General features: G+C 42.7%; 1 protein-coding gene across 2 annotated transcripts in view; it reads right to left on the bottom strand.

Annotated features, from left to right (window-relative positions):
- Positions 1-19,216, bottom strand: part of FEZ2 (fasciculation and elongation protein zeta 2) — a 1,097,840-nt gene that overhangs the window by 435,225 nt on the left and 643,399 nt on the right. For both annotated transcript variants that reach the window (XM_044059029.1, XM_044059038.1), the window contains exon 3: positions 11,442-11,558. In XM_044059029.1, the coding sequence (XP_043914964.1) occupies positions 11,442-11,558 (117 nt within the window). The remainder of the gene's footprint in view (positions 1-11,441; positions 11,559-19,216) is intronic.

The following is a 19,216-nucleotide window of genomic DNA, read 5'->3' as shown; positions in this document are numbered from 1 at the left end:
AGAGTCCACAGAATCCAGGCAGGGAAGGATGGGAGATGGATCACAAGGGAAAGCCTGAGAGGAAAGAATAAGACATGGTTGACAAATTAGAGCAATCTGAAACGCGAGAAGCAGAAAAATATTTTCAGCAAGATTGTAATGGATCTAATGATATGGCCACACTTCACTGGTGGTTAAAAAAAAAAAAATCTGATATTGTTAATCGTTCATTCCTTATGTGTTGGTATGTGTTGGTATCGGTTCAGACCTCGGAACCGAGCCGGCCATCTTCCAAGCTCGCGTCAGCTACAAACTCTGGAGCTAAAACTCTTACCCAGAATTCCCCTCTCCCTGTTACCTTAGATTTCGTTTGCCGCGTTGCCATTCGGTCTTGTCAAGCTACTTCTCTTGAGCCAAGTACAATATTTTTCGTCATACTAATCTAAAACAACTTTTTCTCACAGAAAAGTTACTAGATAGTTTTCTCTTACCTTATCGCATTTAGCGACTATCCCTTCTTGAATCTTTTCAATCCCCTTCCTCACAATACAGTCTATTCTCCCGCTTTTGGAGAAAGATGATTGGATGTGCTCGATAGATCTTCAAGATGCGTACTACCACATAAAAGTGGACAGGCCATCAAGAAGATTTCTGCGCTTCCGTGCATGAGACAGTCACTACCAGTTCGGAGTACTGCCCTTCAGACTCTCTACAGCCCCCAGAGTGTTCACAAAGTGCATGGCACTCGTCACAGCTCACTTGCGACTACAAGGATTCCAGGTGTTTCCATACCTAGACGACTGGCTCATCTCCGCCCCCACCAGACATCTATTGAAAGAAGTCCTGGCATACTCTCTCCTCGCTGCAGAAAAGCTAGGCATAACCATAAACTGGCAAAAATCCAGTCTCACCCCATCTCAGTCTACAGAATTCATAGGGGTCATCTTGGATACAAAGAATTGCAGAGCATCCATTCCAGAGCACAGAATTCTAAGGATAAAATAACAACTGATCCCAATCCTTTCAAGGGAGAAATCCACAGCTCACTCTGTCCTACAGCTGTTGGGTTCCATGGCAGCCTCCATCACCATTGTTCCCCTGCCCAGGTTTCACATGTGGCTTCTACAATGGATACTGCTCACCCAATGGTATCCTTTTCAGTATCCTCTTTCAGCCAAGATTCGGGTAACTCACAGGTGCAAACAGGATTTAACTTGGTGGATGGCCCACAACCCGTCACAATGGTCTCGCCCATTCGCCCCCCAACAGCCCAAAGCTACAGTGACCACGGACGCCTCCCTGATGGGGTCGGGGAGGCTATGTCAGGGACAGACAGTCCAAGGTACTTGGTCCGAATTGGTGGCCCATCTGCATATAAATGTTCTAGAGCTGAGTGCGGTGCTTCTGGCATTGCAAGCATTCCATCCCCTGCTGCCGTCTGGGAATATTGCGATACAATCAGACAACATGGCCGTGGTCTGGTACATCAACAAACAGGGCGGAACCAAATCTTACCCACTCTGTCGAGAGACCATGAGGATATGGCAATGGACGATGGTTACCAACCGTTTTCTTCTAGCAACGCACATTCCCGGGAGTTCCAACGTGATAGCAGACAGACTCAGCAGGTGCATTCTACAACCTCACCAGTGGTCCCTGAATCCCTTGATAGTGGCAGAGATCTTCCACCACTGGGGTCTTCCTTGATGCGACCTCTTTGCATCCCTGACCAACTACAAATGCAGCAACTTCTTCTCCCTGATTCCCCCTCCGGGACAGTTAGCCAGGGATGCTCTAGTCCACGACTGGCCCTCGGATCTACTTTATGCATTTCCACCTCTCCCCCTCATTCCCCAGTTTCTGAAGAAAGCCCACCGGTTGAAGAGCAAAGTGATCCTCATAACACCATATTGACCTCATCAGATTTGGTTCCCTTTCCTTTGGCCTCACCTGCTAGATCAACCGTGGATTCTCCCTCCATCCCCAGAGTTGATCTCCCATCCGCAGAATCTGTTTCACCCCATCTTGAACAGCCTAAAGCTCACAGCTTGGCTCCTCCCATTCCCTTGATTGCCTGGTAGAATGATCTTTCTTTGCCAGTACGTGACATTCTTATTGCATCTCATAAGTCTTCCACCAGAATTACTTATCTTAGCAAGTGGAAAAAATGTACCTTTTGGCTGAAAGAAAAGCAGGTAGATCCCTTTTCAGCACCAGTGTCGATAGTACTGGAGTATCTAGCCGACCTGTTTCAATCCGGTCTATCGGCCTCTACCATTAGAGTTCATTTGGCTGCAATATCTAATTTCCATGATGGTGTCCAAGACTCCTCTCATGTCACACAAATTATGTAAGATCTTCATAAAAGGTGTGAATCATCTAAAACCCCCTTTTAGAGAACCTATTCAACCATGGGACCTGTCATTAGTCCTACAAGCTTTGACAATGCCACCTTTCGAACCATCTTCTTCTTGCGACCTCAAATACTTGTCATGGAAAACCTTGTTTCTGGTCGCCATTACTTCTGCCAGACGTATGTCTGAGCTTCAAGCCTTATGCATCAAGAGTCCATATTTGATTTTTCATAGAGATAGAGTGTCACTGAGAACTAATCCTTCCTTTCTGCCAAACGTGATCTCTGAAATGTCCATTAATCAAACCACTGAATTGCCAGTTTTCTTCCCCAACTATTCAAACAAAGGAGAGTACTGCCTACGTACCCTAGACATTCACAGGCATATTCACTTCTACTTGAACAGGATTAAGGCCTCTCGTAAATCAGACCAGTTATTTTTGGCCTATTCTGGACCTAGATTAGGATGTGCTGTTGCTAAGGTCACATTGGCTAGATGGTTGAAAGACTGTGTGACCTTCATTTATACACAACGCAATATTCCATTACCTACTACCATAAAGGCTCATTCTACAAGTTCGGTGGCAACTTCTGCTGCCTTCCATGCCAGAGCTTCTTTACATGACATCTGTGCAGCTGCAACTTGGGCTACTCCTCATACCTTCATCAATCATTACAAATTAGATTTGGCCTCCAGGGGAAGAGCATCTTTTGGTTCTATGGTGCTCAGGAATGTCCTTCCATGAGAGCCTCCCAGGAATAGAGGTAGCTGGGGACTCTGTCCCACACGTAAGGAATGAACGAGGATTAACAATATTAGATAAAGAATTTATGTCTTACCATAACGTTCCATCTGTATTGTTGATCCTCGTTCAGTCATTACGACCCTCCCTCCCCCTCCTGTGGCTTACGACCCTCCCTCCCCCTCCTGTGGCTTCTAGTGGATATCACCATCCGGTTCTATTAGGTCATTTGACCACAAGTAGCCTCTACCTTCTTTTGACTTGCAATCTCAATCTGAGGTAACAGGGAGAGGGGAATTCTGGGTAAGAATTTTAGCTCGAGAGTTTGTAGCTGACGCGAGCTTGGAAGATGGCCGGCTCGGTTCCGAGGTAGGAACCGATACCCACACGTAATGACTGAACGAGGATCAACAATACAGGTGGAACGTTATGGTAAAACGTAACTTCTTTTTATGTACTCACCATAAAATTCCATCTGTGTTGTCCATTTTCATTCTTCCTCAACTTATGGATTTGAATCTGATCCCTTGGATCTGACTCGGCCACTGCTAAAGCCCATGGCAATCAAAGACTCTCGAGCTTCTCCCTTACCCACAACGCACCAACCCCAAGTACCTCCGATCTTGTTTTCAGACTTTAGCAGAAAGAAATATTGATAGTCATAAAGTGCCAAGACTATATCTGTAGCTCAATATCAGGGAAGTGACTCCCCCTAACCACTCACTCTTCCAGTAGTTCTCTATGGGTGGGGGTTGGAGGGAGGGAGTTGAGGAAGAATGAAAATGGACAACACAGAAGGAACGCTATTGATGTGTACATAACTTCTTTATCTGATGTTGTCAATTTTTATTCTGTTCTCAACTTTTGGGACAGAGTCCCAAGTTACCTAAAATCCCAGGTGGGCTCAAGGAAGGATATTTCTGAGAACCATTGATCCAAACGATGCTCTACCTCTGGAGACCAGATCCAATTTGTAATGAGTAACAAAGGTATGGGGAGTAGCCCAGGTTGCTGCTGCACATGTTATCCATGGACACTCTAGAATGAAAAGCTGAAGAAGTTGCCATGGATCTAGTTGAATGAGCTTGTAACTGCTTTGATAAAGTGATGCCCAATTTATTATAAAATAAAAGAAGTATAATCAGTCAGCCATCTGGCTAAAGTTACTTTGGCAACAGCTTTCCCCAACTTTACTTCTGAAAATGAAACAAATAATTGGTCAGTTTTCCTGATGTTTTTCATTCTATGTAGGTAAAAATGTAATTGTCTGAGAATATGCAATAAGTGTAACGTACTCATCCTTATTAGCAAATATAGGAAAGAATACTGGCAAATGAATGGACTGATTGATATTACAGTCTGATATCACCTTAGGGAGAAAGGATGTATTAGTTCGTAATGTAACTCTGTCCTTGGGAAAGATCAAGTATAGTGGTTTTGAAGACAAGGCTTGAATCTCTGAAATTTGTCTAGTAGAAATAATGGCAACTAGAAATTCTTGTTTTTCAAGACAGACATTTAAGATCAATGCTTCCAGTACCAGATTTACTTCCCATAGTGGAGTAGGGTCTTTAATAGGAGGCCTTAAAAGAAGACTGCCACTCAAAAAGGCTTTGAAGACTTTATGAGAGGCAATGGAAGAACCTTCAAATCCAATGTGAAAATTCAAGATCTCTGCTAATTGGACCTTGACTGTCGAGGAACTAGCTCCTTCTTTAAAAAGAAGGGCCAAAAATTCAAGGATGTTATGTAAAGGAGCTGAAAAAGGATAAACATTATCTTGATGTGCCCAGTAAAGAAATCTTTTCCATTTATTGGAGTACAGCTTACGTGTAGAAGGTTTATGGGAAGACAAAAGTATGTGTCGGACAGGGCAAGGGAACATAGATTGTCTGGCTATTAATCAAATTGGAGAAGCCAGGCGGTCACAGCCTGAGGTTTGGTATATCTGGATGGGTCATGCCTGTTGGGTGAGACAGGAGTTCTGGAGCTGGATCCACAATCCAAGGTTCGAGAACTAAGTGAAGCCAAAGGAAAGGGAGCCAAATCTGTTGAGGCCAGTAAGGTGGGAGGAGGATGACTTTGCTCTTCAACATGGCAGCTTTCTGAAGGAATTTTGGAATTAGTGAAATTGATGGATAGGCGTAAAGTAAAACAGGGGGAGGCAATTGTGAAGTACAGTATCTCTCGGTGATTCCCCCCTGTGGAATTAGGGCAAAGTAGCTGCTGCAGTTGTTTAGGGGAGAAGCAAAAAGATCGTAGCAAGGCTGGCCCCACTGGTGGAAAATCATTTCAGTGGCATTCTTGCTGAGAGACCACTCATGAGGTAAAAGAATGCACCTGCTCAACTTGTCTGCTATCACGCTGGACTTCCCAAGAATGCGTGTTGCTGTAGGAAACCGGCTGGATGAGATCACCCATTGCTACACCCTGAGCCTTTCTCGACAAAAGGAGTAAGATCTGGTGACTCCTTGTTTGTTGATGTACCAAACTGCTGACATATTGTCTGTTTGAATTGCAACTGTCCCAGAGGGGAGAGCATCACGAAGGGTCTGCGATGCTAAAAGCACAGCTGTCATTTCTAGAACATTGATATGCAAGTTGGCCTCTTTGGGGGATCAAGTGCCTTGGTCGGTTTGTCCCAGATAATGCCCCCACCCACCCCAAGTGGGAAGCACCCATGGTCACTATGGCCTTGGGTTGGGGGGGAATTAAAGGACGGCCTTGTAGAACCTGATCCAACTGAACCCTCCACCTGAGATCTCTTTTGCATGTGTGACTGATTCATATTGGAGTTGACATGGGTTGGTAGAGTATCGACCATTGTGTTGGTAACATCCACTGTAAAATCCTTATGTGAAATCTGGCCAACAGTACTAGAGTTAATAGCCATTGCCATTGAACCCAGAGCTTGAAGAACCAAACAGGCTGAAATCCTGGCACTGCAGATTATCTTTCTGACCTGTGATCTTATTGTCTGAACACTTGAGGGAGGTAGTGATGCTATGAAGGATTGTGTGCCAGAATCCCTGCAGTCTCAAGTGAGCTGCAACTACTGCCATGTACTTGGTAAACACCCAGGGGGCTGTGGTGAGACCAAAGGGCAGAACTCTGAGCTGGTAATGACTGGCTCCCAGATGGAAATGCAAGTACCTTCTGGATTGCCTGTTCATCTTTTCATGATAGTATGCATCCTGAAGATCTCTCCAGCACATCCAGTCATCCTTGCCCAGAAAGGGCAGAATGGGCTGAACCATGTCCATCTGGAACTTGGGTGTTGAACTGACTTGTTCAATTCACAGAGATCTAAAATTGGTCTCCAGTTCCCAGTTTTCTTTGGCACTAAAATAATTGTAGTTCCAAAGCCTATCTGGTCCAGCGGGACTTCCTTGATGACCCTTATCTTCTAGAAACCTTTGTACCTGAACTGCCTTCTTGGTGTTGGTGGATGAAGGGAAAATGGTATAATATAACCTCTGGAAATGATCCTCTGCACCCAAGCATCTGTTATTTGTAGCCACACTCTCTGGTGCAGGAAAAGTCGACCCCCGATTCCCTCCAGAGTAGGGCAATTTGGTTTCTTTTCAGGAACACTGGAAGGGTCTGTACCCTTGGTTTTCCCACCCAACTCTTCCCAGGGGGCAGTGTCCACCACTAGAGTTTCCCCCCTCTACTCTTGGGGGAACTATCTCCACTTGCATCTTGGAAATGTCCCTGGGACTTTTGGAACCACATTTTCTCACTACCTCGTTGATTCCTGGAAAAGGATCTTTGAAGGGTGGAAAAACATATGCCCATAGCAGACAGGGTCTTTCCATCCATTTCATATCTGGATAATGTGTCTCTTACCTTAGGGCTAAACAAAGAAGTGCCATCAAAGGGAGCACTGAAACAAAGACTTGAAGGGCTCTGCAAAATCACATAAGCGCATCCAGGCGTGCCTCCTTATGGAAACGCCTAAACCCGCTGCCCTTGAGGTTCCTTCTGCTGTGTTTGAAATGAGCCTCATAGAAGAATTGGAAATTGACTACAGGGTAGCCAACTGAGAATTCACAGATTCTTGCACTTCTTCAGAAACAGACCATGAGAAGGTGTCAGAAAGTTCCTTAATGAGGTCTCTTTGTAACCTGGCAAAATGGCCAGATAGTTCAGTGACCTTAAAGTGAAGGCCGCTGAAGCATAGACATGATTCCCAAACCTATCCATCACCTGAGACTCCTTGTTGGGAGGATGAACAGTGGAACTATACTCAGCAAGTTTCTTCTTAGTGGCCGCTGCCATGACCATGCCATCAACAGGCAACTCTTTTGCCCAAAACTGCTTGCCCTCTGGTGCTATCATAATTTTGTAAGGTCTCTGAGGTATTGGTTCAGTGGTGTTGGGATCCTTCCATGCCCACCGAGAGATTAACTGAATGAGCTCCTCAGTGGGCGGAGTCAGCCAGGAGGTAGAGGGACTAGTAACGAACACCTTCAGGAATACAGACTCCTCGGACGAAGGGTTGCTGGGCTTCCAGCCACCTCTCTGTTTCAGGATTTCGAGGATGTCTCTGAATGAGACATCATCAGGAGAGGACTGTTTGAACCCTATACCTTCCTCAAAGTCTGTATCTTCTGTCATAGATTCCTCTGGAGAATCCAAGTGCTTCCTCTTGTATGTTTTCTTCTTACGGACCTCCTCAGCTCTGGGGAGGTATCAGAAGAAGTAAGGACATCCTATTGGGAAGCCTGGGGTTTTGGTACCAGCTATCCCTGTGGAGAAGAGAGGTGAGACTCCAAATACAGAGATGGCAAGGTTGCAGACTTAGGATCTGAGGAGGCAGGAACTGTCTTGTGTTGCCGAGGCGGACAAGGCTCTCTCCATAACCTCAAAGGCAGACCTCCCCAAACAGGGACAGGACCCCAGGTCCAAAAAGGCAAACTTTTGTACCATAGTCTTTTCCTGCTCAACGGAGAATCCCCAAGGCAGAAGTTGGAGCAGAACTAACCCATGCCAAGGCCCCACGGCACAGAGAGAGAGAGAGAGAGAGAGACGATTCCGAAAATCTTGGAGTTGACTAACACCTTGGATCTGACAGGGTAGCCTCGTCTCCTAGAGCTCTCTGGATCCGACTGAACTGAAGTGCCCAGAGCAAGTCTTGGATCTAAGGATAAGGATATCCTCAGATTCAAAGCAGATAGAGCCATACGGCTTGGATCCAAGGACTCAGCCTATGATAGGAGTCTGAGAAGGAACTGGAAAAGGGGGCTAGTGGAAAAATTAGGCATCCTGATCCAAAGGAGTAGCAGCCAAAGGACACTTGTCAGGCTCTGTACCGAGAGAATTTTTCTCACCAATTTCTCCACAACTTCTTCCATATGACTCATGGAAGATCAAGTGGAAATTACAGATAGAGACTTGGGTCTTTCCAAAAAGGGTGAAGAGACCCTGGAAGGGACAGGGTCCACAGAAAGGGAATATCTGGTTCTTGGTAAGACAATTAGGTTTGATGGACTGGACAATTTCTTTGACTGATCCAAGGCAGTCTGATATGATGATTCTATCTTTTTCTGTTTTGGATCCAACATTAAGGTCGGATCCAATAATTTTCTTTTTTGGTTCAGATCCGAGGATGAAGTCTGATCCATCATTTTTGATTTTCTCTTCTTGTGATCCAACAGAGGAGTTGGAATGAATAGAGATCTTTCCTACTGATCTGATCGAAGTCCTTGGAGAAGCTTGAGATGAGATTTGCATTTTTTTTTTTTTCACAGGGTGAGTGAAGCTCCAAAAGCTTTCTTCAGAGGAGGGAAGAAGAGGAGGGAACGGACAGAGAAAAAAAAAAAAATGGTAGATTAATTTTGATGAAATTGTAATAAAAGGAAGCGATAAGCAAGGGAGAGTAAATAGACCTAAAAATTAAACAAGTTTAGATAAGTATTAATTTTGATAAACAATATATCACTTAACTCAAGAATACCAGTAACCATGTCTTTCGCTCCAAGCACCAAATGAGATTGGAGGTATTTGGGTTGGCGCATTGTGGGTAAGGGAGAAGCTCGAGAGTTTATGGTTGCCATGAGCTTTAGCAACAGCTGAGCCAGATTCAAGGGATTGGATCAGAACCCATAACTTGAGGAATAATGAAAACTGACAACATTACATCAACACTGGTCCAAAAGAGTGAGAATGGTGGAAGGTATGACAGTGATTAAGGAAAGAGACAGACAGGACTAGGTTTATCTCAGAAGGCACGACAGTAACTTTCTTTTCACAAAATCATACTTTGATATGCAAGAACGTGTACATTTCATCATTCGCAGACAGGCTTTGAAGTGAGAAAGATCTCCAAAGTCTTAAAAAAAAAAAAAAAAGTACAGGAGTTACCTTCTCTCCCATGAATCAAAACGTTTCAGGAAGAGAAACAGTGAGTGTTAAGACAGCAACACATGCAATTACAGAAGGTGCCCAGTTTACTTACAGGAGGCTTTTATTAGGTTCAAAACACACAAGGAAGTCTTCCCATTATAATATTAAAAGTATGTGGGAACACACAACATCTCTGGTGCTAAAGTTGCCATTATAGATATGGAATGGAAGATGTTGACAGGGACAGATGGGTAAAGCTAAATTAAAAATAAATGAATGGCTAACCCACTGACACAGTGGCAATGAAAAGCTATCACCACTTCTGGTGATGATGTTATTTTCCCAGTGTTATTTGACTGCAATTGCTGGGGTAAAGCAGTGAATATTACAAAAAACTGGGTGGTCACAATTAATTCACAAGATGACAACGATGCTCATTTCTGCACGGAAGATACTGTGCATGATGTGTAGTAATGCTTTCAGGAATAGAAAGGCTATCTTGCTCTCAGTCACTGAAGCCCACCTACCTCCTACCTGCACTAAAATATCTAGTGAGTCACATAAGACAGTAGGTTATACCACTGGCATCACACACACACACACACACACACACACACACACACACACACACACACACACACACACACACACACACACACACACACACCTCTCTCTATTAAAAATGACATGCACATTATAACTGTGTTATTTCTGTGGAATGGCTTGTTTTGATTTGGAAGAACAGGCAAGCAGTGCTTAACAGTTAACACAGCATGCACCTACAAGCCAGGTGAGCTACAGCACACCGAACCATGTCTGATGTAGCCACCAATACTCAACAAAATGAGGCAGGAATTAAACCCAGAGAAAGCAGACCCTTCACTAGTTCTCTGGCAAGGTTTCCTTAAGCAAGATACTGTAGAATTCATTCTACCTGGCTCAAACTGACCACAGACCCCACAAAAACTTTAATCAATTAAAAACAGTAATACAATGATCATGAATAGTTTTATTTCAACGCCAGATAAACCTTTGCATTTTGTACTTGGGTCTTCATCCAATCCTGCATCACATTTTCACTTGCACCGATACATCATTTTTATCTCTTGCATGCAATAAACACGTAAAAAAAGAAAAGAAAAAAGAACAATATGGTGTGACTAACATCCTGTTGTATAGAGTTGTAGTATGCATATTTATTTTCATTAGCAAATGTCTACAATAATTTAGCCAGTTGGTTTCCAACTTAATATGCAAATGCAGGCACGCTTCACTTAATGATCCAAATTTTGTGTACACTTTATTAAAACAGATGGTCATTTAGGATGTACAGGAAAATGTATTTCAATTAAGGAAAAACAGGTAGACATTAAGAATAGACAAAAAGAACAAATCAAAAAATCTACTACAGTGCAAGGACACACTGAACCCATAGCAACTTGTAACAACAACAAAAAAAAAACTGTTAATCTACGTTTCAAATGACTCCTTTAGGGAAATGCAAAGCTAGCATTCTGCAATATTTTCATGAGCCTACCACCTTCTTCTCCAGTAGTGATTTGCTTTGTTCCATTCTGAATGGACCATTAGTCTCATGAATTCAGAAAATGCTCAAAAAAATAAGGGTCAGTGAGACTCATTATGATGTACTTTGTAATATTTTAGCACAGACTTTTAATGAAAAGAAATGATCCATGTGGATGAAGAGCACTGTATCCAAAGTATGGAAAACACAAGGAAAAAATAACCATGACAACAGATTCAACTTTCTAATATCAAAAGAAGCAAAAGAAAATGCAAAGTTCATAGTACCGCTTGCAGCTGGCCATCCAAGAAATAAATAAAGAATAAACACTGCTGTGCAATAAATTTACAGATGGATGCTTTAGAAGCCTGATCCAGGAAATTGTTCTTCAGGTAACAGGAAAATTGAGACAAAACAGTAAGCCTGTCAAAATATATATAGCATTAAAACAATTTTAATCACGTTGCAGGAAAAGTCCCTCCCATGACTGTACCTGTTCAGCCGTGAAAAGAGGCTCTTCACTGATACACGATACGATAATGGAATGCATATCAAGTTGTTCCCGCAGCTCTTCATCGTCTGACAGGTCAAGGTTCAGATTATCATTTCCCTGTCAACACAGGAGGACACAAGCTTCAATATACTGCATAACACATTTTATAACTGAGGAGTACTGAAAGGCAAAGTGATAAAGTAAAATGATCAGCTAATTTTCATTCTGAATAGTCAAATAATGGCAGCAAAGATGTTTACTCTGCATTTATACAGTATGCACAACACAATATGGTTTGTGGCACTGAACACTTGATTCTGCATCAAATGAACACATCATTATCAGTAATGTTTGTTTGTTTGTGTCTTTCGGCTTTTCCCGGTTAGGGGTCGCCACAGTGGAACTCCGGTCAACTAATGATTGGCAGTAGAGTTTTACGTGCTGGCTTGCCGGGCCCAATGCACAACCTTCAACGAAGGAACACCTGTTCACACATGTCGCCACACAGAAGACGCTCTAACTGAGAATCGAACGGGCAACGTCTAACTGTGAGGCGACAACGCTACCGCAGCACCACCACCGCACATCATTATCAGTAATGTGATTATAAAAAATTTAACTGCTTTTCTCACTGATATTGCCACACAATATTACTATAAAACACTGATTTTGTTTTGCCCTGTTGTAGCAGCAAGTTTTTTTTTCTTATTGTTTTGTCATTTTTGTTCAACTAACTGTTTAGTCTGCTCTTTTTTAAATTTTAAGGATTTCCAGAAATTAAAAATGCATTTACTAACTGAACAACAGTAATACAAATGAGGCATGGAAAACCACTCAGGACAATGTACCCAAATTCACACTGGTTGTTAAGTGAGATGAATGGATCCCTGTTCTGGGTAATGTACACAACAAAACTGTAAGGCAAGCATAAAGGGTATGGAATGGGGCATCACTAGTTCAGAAAAAAAATTTGCTGTACAATAAGGGATACTTTACTGAACATAAATGCAACCAAGTTCATAGATCTCAACCTCTCAGCTTCAAAAATCAGAGCTGGGACCATCAAAAATCAGAGCAAAGGGTCCAAAATCGTAGCACTTAACATTTTCTGCTGTGTAAACTCTCATCCTGGGTTTGAGGGTATAATCTGCAAATTTACCCTCTTGAGGGGCACATTCTGTAAAATTAGGACCACTGTAGTTCCAGTACATAAGTCAAAATAGGAAGTTAAGAAGATTACACTGAACACCTTGCCTGCTTTGCAATCTGTTAGTGACTGCACTAATTTTTCCTGTATACACAGAAAGGGAGCCAGGAGTTTGCATATGTGCTCTCTGCTCTATTTTACACCTTTCAAGTAAAACTATTTGTTAACACTTAACTACGCCATTGCCTTAAATCAGCATGCAACCCTTCTTTCCATTCCAGGACAAACACACACCTCATATTTTACACATCTTAGCCAGTACAGATGATATGCTAAGCAGCTCTAAAAATCTGAATAATTTTGCTTGTGCTTATTTTTAAAAACTAGCTCTGACCTCAAATACACACCTTTCTTGGTTCTGTTTTTTTAATGATTAGTAAGAATCACATATACTTATTCCCTTTATAAACCTGGTCTCTGTCCCTTGTGATGAATCTAATGTCCTGCTGTTCCTTACCCTCCTGTACTGTGGCTACCTGCCGATACACAACTCTTTGCCTTAGCCAAGCCCTTCCAGCTGCCAGTCTCTCAATCTTTAAAACATACATTTTGTATTCCCAGTGGTGCTCGAACTATTAATTGTGGTTAAATAAACCCCCCTGTATTCCTGCTTGTTTGAAATAATTATAACCTGCTTTGGGAACTGGAGTTGGTCCCTGGTTGACCATAACATACTCCAATAAGTTACTTCCTCATTGGCTGTACTATTGAGCAAATGACAGAGTAAATAGGAGAGTCTGTGAACAAAGAGGGACAGCAGAGCAGAGGTAGTTTTGCAGGCTGAAATCGGTGAACACCACCAAATGCAGAGCAAGTGAGAGGTGTAACACAGTCTAGTATATGCAGGAAGAATGTTGCTACTGCAGTCCAGAAATGCTGTACAGGGATTTAACAGCCCAGCTGAGCTGTCAGTGCTACAACACACAAACTCTCACTTGTCATGGTATACAGTGACTCTAAAAGGCCAAGAGATTCTTAACAGGAAGTGCTTTTACTGCAAGAAGTGGCAGCTGTCATAGAAGTGGAAACATATATTCCTTAACCCTTCTTCAAATATGTATGGTGAATTATGATGTGGACAAAATGTGCTATGCACAATTTAACTTGAGAAGGAAATACATAATACCACGTAATCAAGTATATTCATATTTACATTTGGACAAGATGCTGCATAATGAATTATTATGAAGTTATGCTTTAACTCAATGGGCAGTGTGGAAAGATGCCTCTTCCCTTTAGAACAACTTTTGGGAGATAAAAACATGCAACACATTCGGTGTTTATAAAATGGTAAATTTACAAACATGTCTCTACATTTACCTGCTGCCTCCCAATATTATGAGGAAACAGAAAATATATCTAGAAGTATCACGTAGAAATCTACATTTCAAGCAAATTCTGCCACAAGGTATGCTAAGAACTACTGACTTGGAGATATATTTGCAGTCTTTGCAAGAGAAAGGCATGTCTATGTCCATCAGCAGGTGTACAGCAACTACAGATGGTATTTCCTTCCTAGTAAAACAAGGAAGCAGCTTGATTCTGACAAAACAATGAAAGATGGATGATTCATTTTAATTCAGAGGCCTCTCCCATCTCCTAAACTGTTCAGAATTATGTTACAAATACTCAACAGTCACTTCAATAAAAAGTGGTACACAGAAAAAAAAATGTAATGCCTACTGTCTGGAACTCCTCATCAGTAATGGTACTGTTGCAGAAGCAGACCTGCTGTATGTTATTACATTTTGCATCAATGGGATAGCTAGACAGATTGTAGAAATAATACAAAAAAATAGTGAAATAGTTTGTTAGAAACTACTCACCAGCGTACCAACAATGTCACTTCACTGTAGCATATAATTGCTGAAGTATAACAAGGGCATGTGAAGTGAAGACAAGTACTCAAGTTTATGTGTTAGAGGCACCAAGAACAGAATATTTAAAAACTCTTCACAGCAGAGCACAAATACAAAAAAATAATGTTTGCAGGAAAACAATAGTACAGTTGTGTACACTTACCATAAATGTAGATGTTCGAGTGTATTCACTGTTGCAGTCATTACATTTGGGTAATCCTGCTGGCAGGTTGCCCTCAGCTGGCCTGAATTCCAAAGTCTTGGGTCCTGCGTCGGCTGCTGTCGCCCCTTCCCTGACGTCAGGTCATCAGGGGTATAAAAGAAGCAGCCGGCACCATTTTCTTCAGTTTTTCTTGCCCCAGATGTCAGGTGCCCCCAAAAAGGGTAGCCAAACTTTATATATATATATATATATATATATATACATATATATATATATATATATACACAGAAATACACCAATATAAATTTTACCTTCATGTATAAGCAAATACACCACATACGTAGTATAAATCAGAGAAGGAAAGATAAGATCCAAAAGAAAAAAGGGGGAAGGTAGGTGGGTAACCTAGACTGCAACAGTGAATACACTCAAACATCTACATTTATGGTAAGTGTACACAACTATACTATGTTCTTCATGTTTCACTGTTGCAGTCATTACATTTGGGTAGAATCCCAAAGCAATGGTTGGGAGGCTGGAACTAGACAGCAGTAGGAGCGGCTAAGAGGCCCTGCAGAACTGCACTGGCAAAGCCTGCCCTGGATTTAGAGTAGAGTGGCAGATGGTAATGCTTTGTAAAGGTGTGCACTGAACTCCAAGTAGCCACCTCTAAAATGTCTCTGGTTGGTACTCCCCTGAGAAAAGCTGCTGAGGTGGCTGCAGCTCTGGTGGAATGAGGCCTAATGCCCTTAGACACTGGCTTGCCATGGTGTAAGTAGCAGAAACAAATGCAGTGGCCTAACCACTTAGAAATAGTCTGCTTTGAGATAGGCTTTCCTTGTGATCCTGTAGCATATGCCACTAGTAATTGCTCTATCTTCCTGAAAGCTTTGGTTCTGTCCAAGTAGAATCTAAGCTGTCTGTGTACGTCCAAAGAATGCAGAATTCTCTCCCCCTTGTTCTGTGGATTTGGGTAAAAGGTTGGCAGATGGATGGCTTGGTTAAAAGCCACACTGGACACTACTTTATGCATAAATGTTGAGTTTGTCCTCAGGGAGACCTTGTCAGGGTGAAAAATGATGAAAGGTTCCACAGCCATGAGCGCCTGTAGCTCTGAAACTCGTCTTGCAGAAGTAATTGCTAAGAGCAGAGCTGTTTTCCAAGATAAAAACTTCATATCAGCTGTAGCAGCTGGCTCAAAAGGAGGCAGGGTGAGCTTTTCCAAAACATAGTTGAGGTCCCATGCAGGTATTGGTAGTTTTCTTGGGGGCCTTACATTTTTGGCTCCTCTGAGGTACTGCCTCAGTAAAGGGTGAGAAAAAAGTGGTGGCTCTGTATTGTAATGAGCTGAAATGGCAGAGGCATACATTTTAATTGATGAAAAAGATAGGCCTTTGTCCAGCATCTCAGTTAACTATTGCAAAATCTGAGGAACATTTGGTATGGCGGCATCAGTTCCTTGTGCCTGGTTCCAGGCACAGAATCTCTTCAATTTTCCAACATAAGACTTTCTAGTACTAGACCTTCTAGCTTCCAGAATGACATCCATCACAGCTTTACTGAGAGGTGTTTTTTGTATGACTACATTATCCGCCATGCAGCCAAGTTTAATGTCCTGAGTTGACTGTGCATGATCTGATTGTTTTGCTGGGACAGTAGTCGAGGTATTTGAGGTAAGGTCCAAGCCGGGTATAGAGATAAGTTCCTTAGTACTGGATACCAGTACTGGCATGGCCAGTCTGGGGCAATCAGTATCATCTTTGGCTTCTCCTGTCTGACCTTTAGGAGCACCTTGGGGAGGAGAGGCAGTGGAGGAAAGGCATATACTGTTAGGTTTTTCCAGCTGAAAGATAGGGCGTCCACTTTCCATGCTTGTCTGAGATAAGTCCTTGTGCAGAATCTTTTTAGTTGGTAATTGAGAGGGGAAGCAAACAGGTCTATGTCCGGGCATTCCCATTTCCTTATTATCATGCTGAAGACTTGTGGATCCAGCTTCCACTCGTGGGGATTCATGAGGTTTCTGCTTAGTTAGTCTGCCAGAGTATTTTCATTTCCTGGCAGGAATTGTGCCTGCAGATGTACTTGGCAAGTCAAAGCTGTGTCCCACAAGGTCATGGCTAGTCTGCAAAGGGGGTGAGAATGTCTGCCCCCCCTGCTTGTTTATATACCACATGACCGTGGTGTTGTCTGTCTTTATCAGTAGTTGTCCCGGATTAAGTAGGTCCTTGAAGGCTGTCAGGGCATTTTGAACAGCTAACATCTCTTTTTGATTGATATGAACATGCATTTGGTTTGAGGACCATGTACCCTGAATGCCTCTTCCTGCCATGTGGGCTCCCCAGGCATAATCTGAAGCATCCGTTGTTAATGTCTGCCTGGCTGGAGGTAATGTGAATGGCTGTCCCTTGTTCTGGTGACAAGCCTTTGCCCACCATCGAAACTCCTGTTGCAGGCAGGGAATGGGAAAATGAATGTTTCCAGGCTGTGGCAATGTTGAGTCCAAACACTTTTTAGATACCATTAAAGTTTTCTCATATGCAGTCTTGCATATGGAATTAGTAGGATGCAGGATGCCATGAAGCCCAAAGCCTGCAGAATTTTTCTTGCAGATAACTGGGCCTTTGTTGCCAACATTTTAAAATAAGTAGCCAGTTGCCTTTGTTTGCCTGGTGTGAGATAAACCATCTGGGTAGTGGTATTCAAGCTTGAACCCAGGAATGCTATCTCTTGTGAGGGTACTAGTTTGGATTTCTTTTTGTCGACTGTGTACCCTAGGCATGTTAGAAGTATTTTCACAAACACCAGATGTTGAAGATGAATGTCCTTGTTCTCTGCTTGAATGAGACAGTCGTCCAAGTAAGGATATATTTGTATTCCTCTTTGTCTGCAAAATGCAATTACTGGTGCCAGGCACTTTGTAAAGACCCTGGGCGCAGTAGATAAGCCAATGGGCAGTGCAGAGAATTGGTAATGCATTGAACAAGCCTTGAATCTGAGGTATCGTCTGCATGACTGTCTGATTGGAACATGCAGGTATGCCTCTTTTAGGACTAAAGTCACAAGCCAAGCATTCTTGCCCAACATGGGCAGAGGCTGCTGCAAGGTCAACATTTTGAATTTTGGAATATCCAGGAAAGTGTTCAGAATAGATAGGTCCAGTATAGGCTTCCAGGCCTTGTCCTTTCTGGGTACCAAGAACAGCCTTGAGTAAAATCCTTGTCCCTGCTCTTGGTCTGGTACTTGTTGAATGGCCCCCATGTCCATGAGGGATGAGACTTGTTTTTGTGCCTCTGCCCATTGATTTTTTGGCAGATCTGGCCAGCCGTTTGCCTTTGGCATAGTATGGAAATGGAATTTGTATCTTTGTGACACTATGTTTAGAACCCACTTGTCCTGGGTTATGATGTCCCAATTTTGAGCAAAAATTGCTAATTTCCCCCTAAGGGTGCTGCCAGAAGATAAGTGCTTGGTACAGGCAAGGGGAAGTCATTGGGACTGCTTTCTCTATGTTTGTGATCGATTTTCTCCAGCTTTGGAGGTAGAAGCACCCCATTGCTTGGGCCTATAGGAACCTTGCGCCTGGGATCTGCCCCTAGGGTGTCTGGGTCTGCCCCTTTGAGGTCTGTCTGAGACAGGAAAGGACCAATTTTTTGTAGGCCAGTGTCTACTAAACCTAGGTGGCTGTACTTGTAAAAATTATTTGACAGTTTGCTTAGATTTAGCTTTGTCCTCCATTTTCTTTAACACCTCTTCTGCCTTAACACCAAACAAAGTATCATGCTGTAAAGGAGCATCTAATAATTTAACTTTAACATGATCAGGCAGATTTTGTTCCTTTAACCAAGCATGCCTCCTAATTACAGAACCCATAACTGCGGCCCTGCAGGAGGCCTCCAAAGAATCAAAACCACATTGCAAAGTATGTTTTCCAACTTGTTCTGCTTCATACAATAAATCCTGCATTTCTTTGTTTTCTGCACATTCAGAATTTAACATTTTCTGTTTAAGCAATCCCATGACATGTTGCTGATACTTAAGCATATGAAATTGACAGTTTAAGGCCCTTATAGCCAAAGTTGCAGATGTGTAAACCTTTTTTCCCCATCTATCCAGTGCCCTTGAATCTCTGTCAGAGGGGGGTTGGGTTTTTTGCAGTGGAAGCCTTAACTCCTTTGGACCCTGTGAAATAGTTTCTGGGTCAGCAGCAGGGTTTTTAAAAATAAATTTGTGAGAGTCAGGAACCCTGTAATATCTGTCAGGCTTAACAGGAGCTGGGGGTAGAGTCAGGGGTCAGACTAGACTCCGAAAACACATCATCTACAATGTCCAACACAGGTGAAATAGCTAGAGGCCTGTGCTGAGGTAGTAAAAGAAAATCCCTGAGCCTCTTTTTAGATTCTGAAAAATCTTGGCTCTACCAGTGGAAGTGCTCCCTCATGGTATGCAAGGTTTCCCCAAAGGAATAATCCTCAGGAGGAGATGCTGAAGGAATAGATTCTTCAGCATCAGAATCCTCATAGGGGGGACGAGAATATTCCTGATCAGA

This window comes from Protopterus annectens, chromosome 1.part2 (assembly GCF_019279795.1).
Source record: "Protopterus annectens isolate FY-2018-M chromosome 1.part2, PAN1.0, whole genome shotgun sequence".
NCBI classification, from domain to species: Eukaryota; Metazoa; Chordata; order Ceratodontiformes; family Protopteridae; genus Protopterus; species Protopterus annectens.
This window is presented reverse-complemented; position numbering and strand designations above follow the sequence as displayed.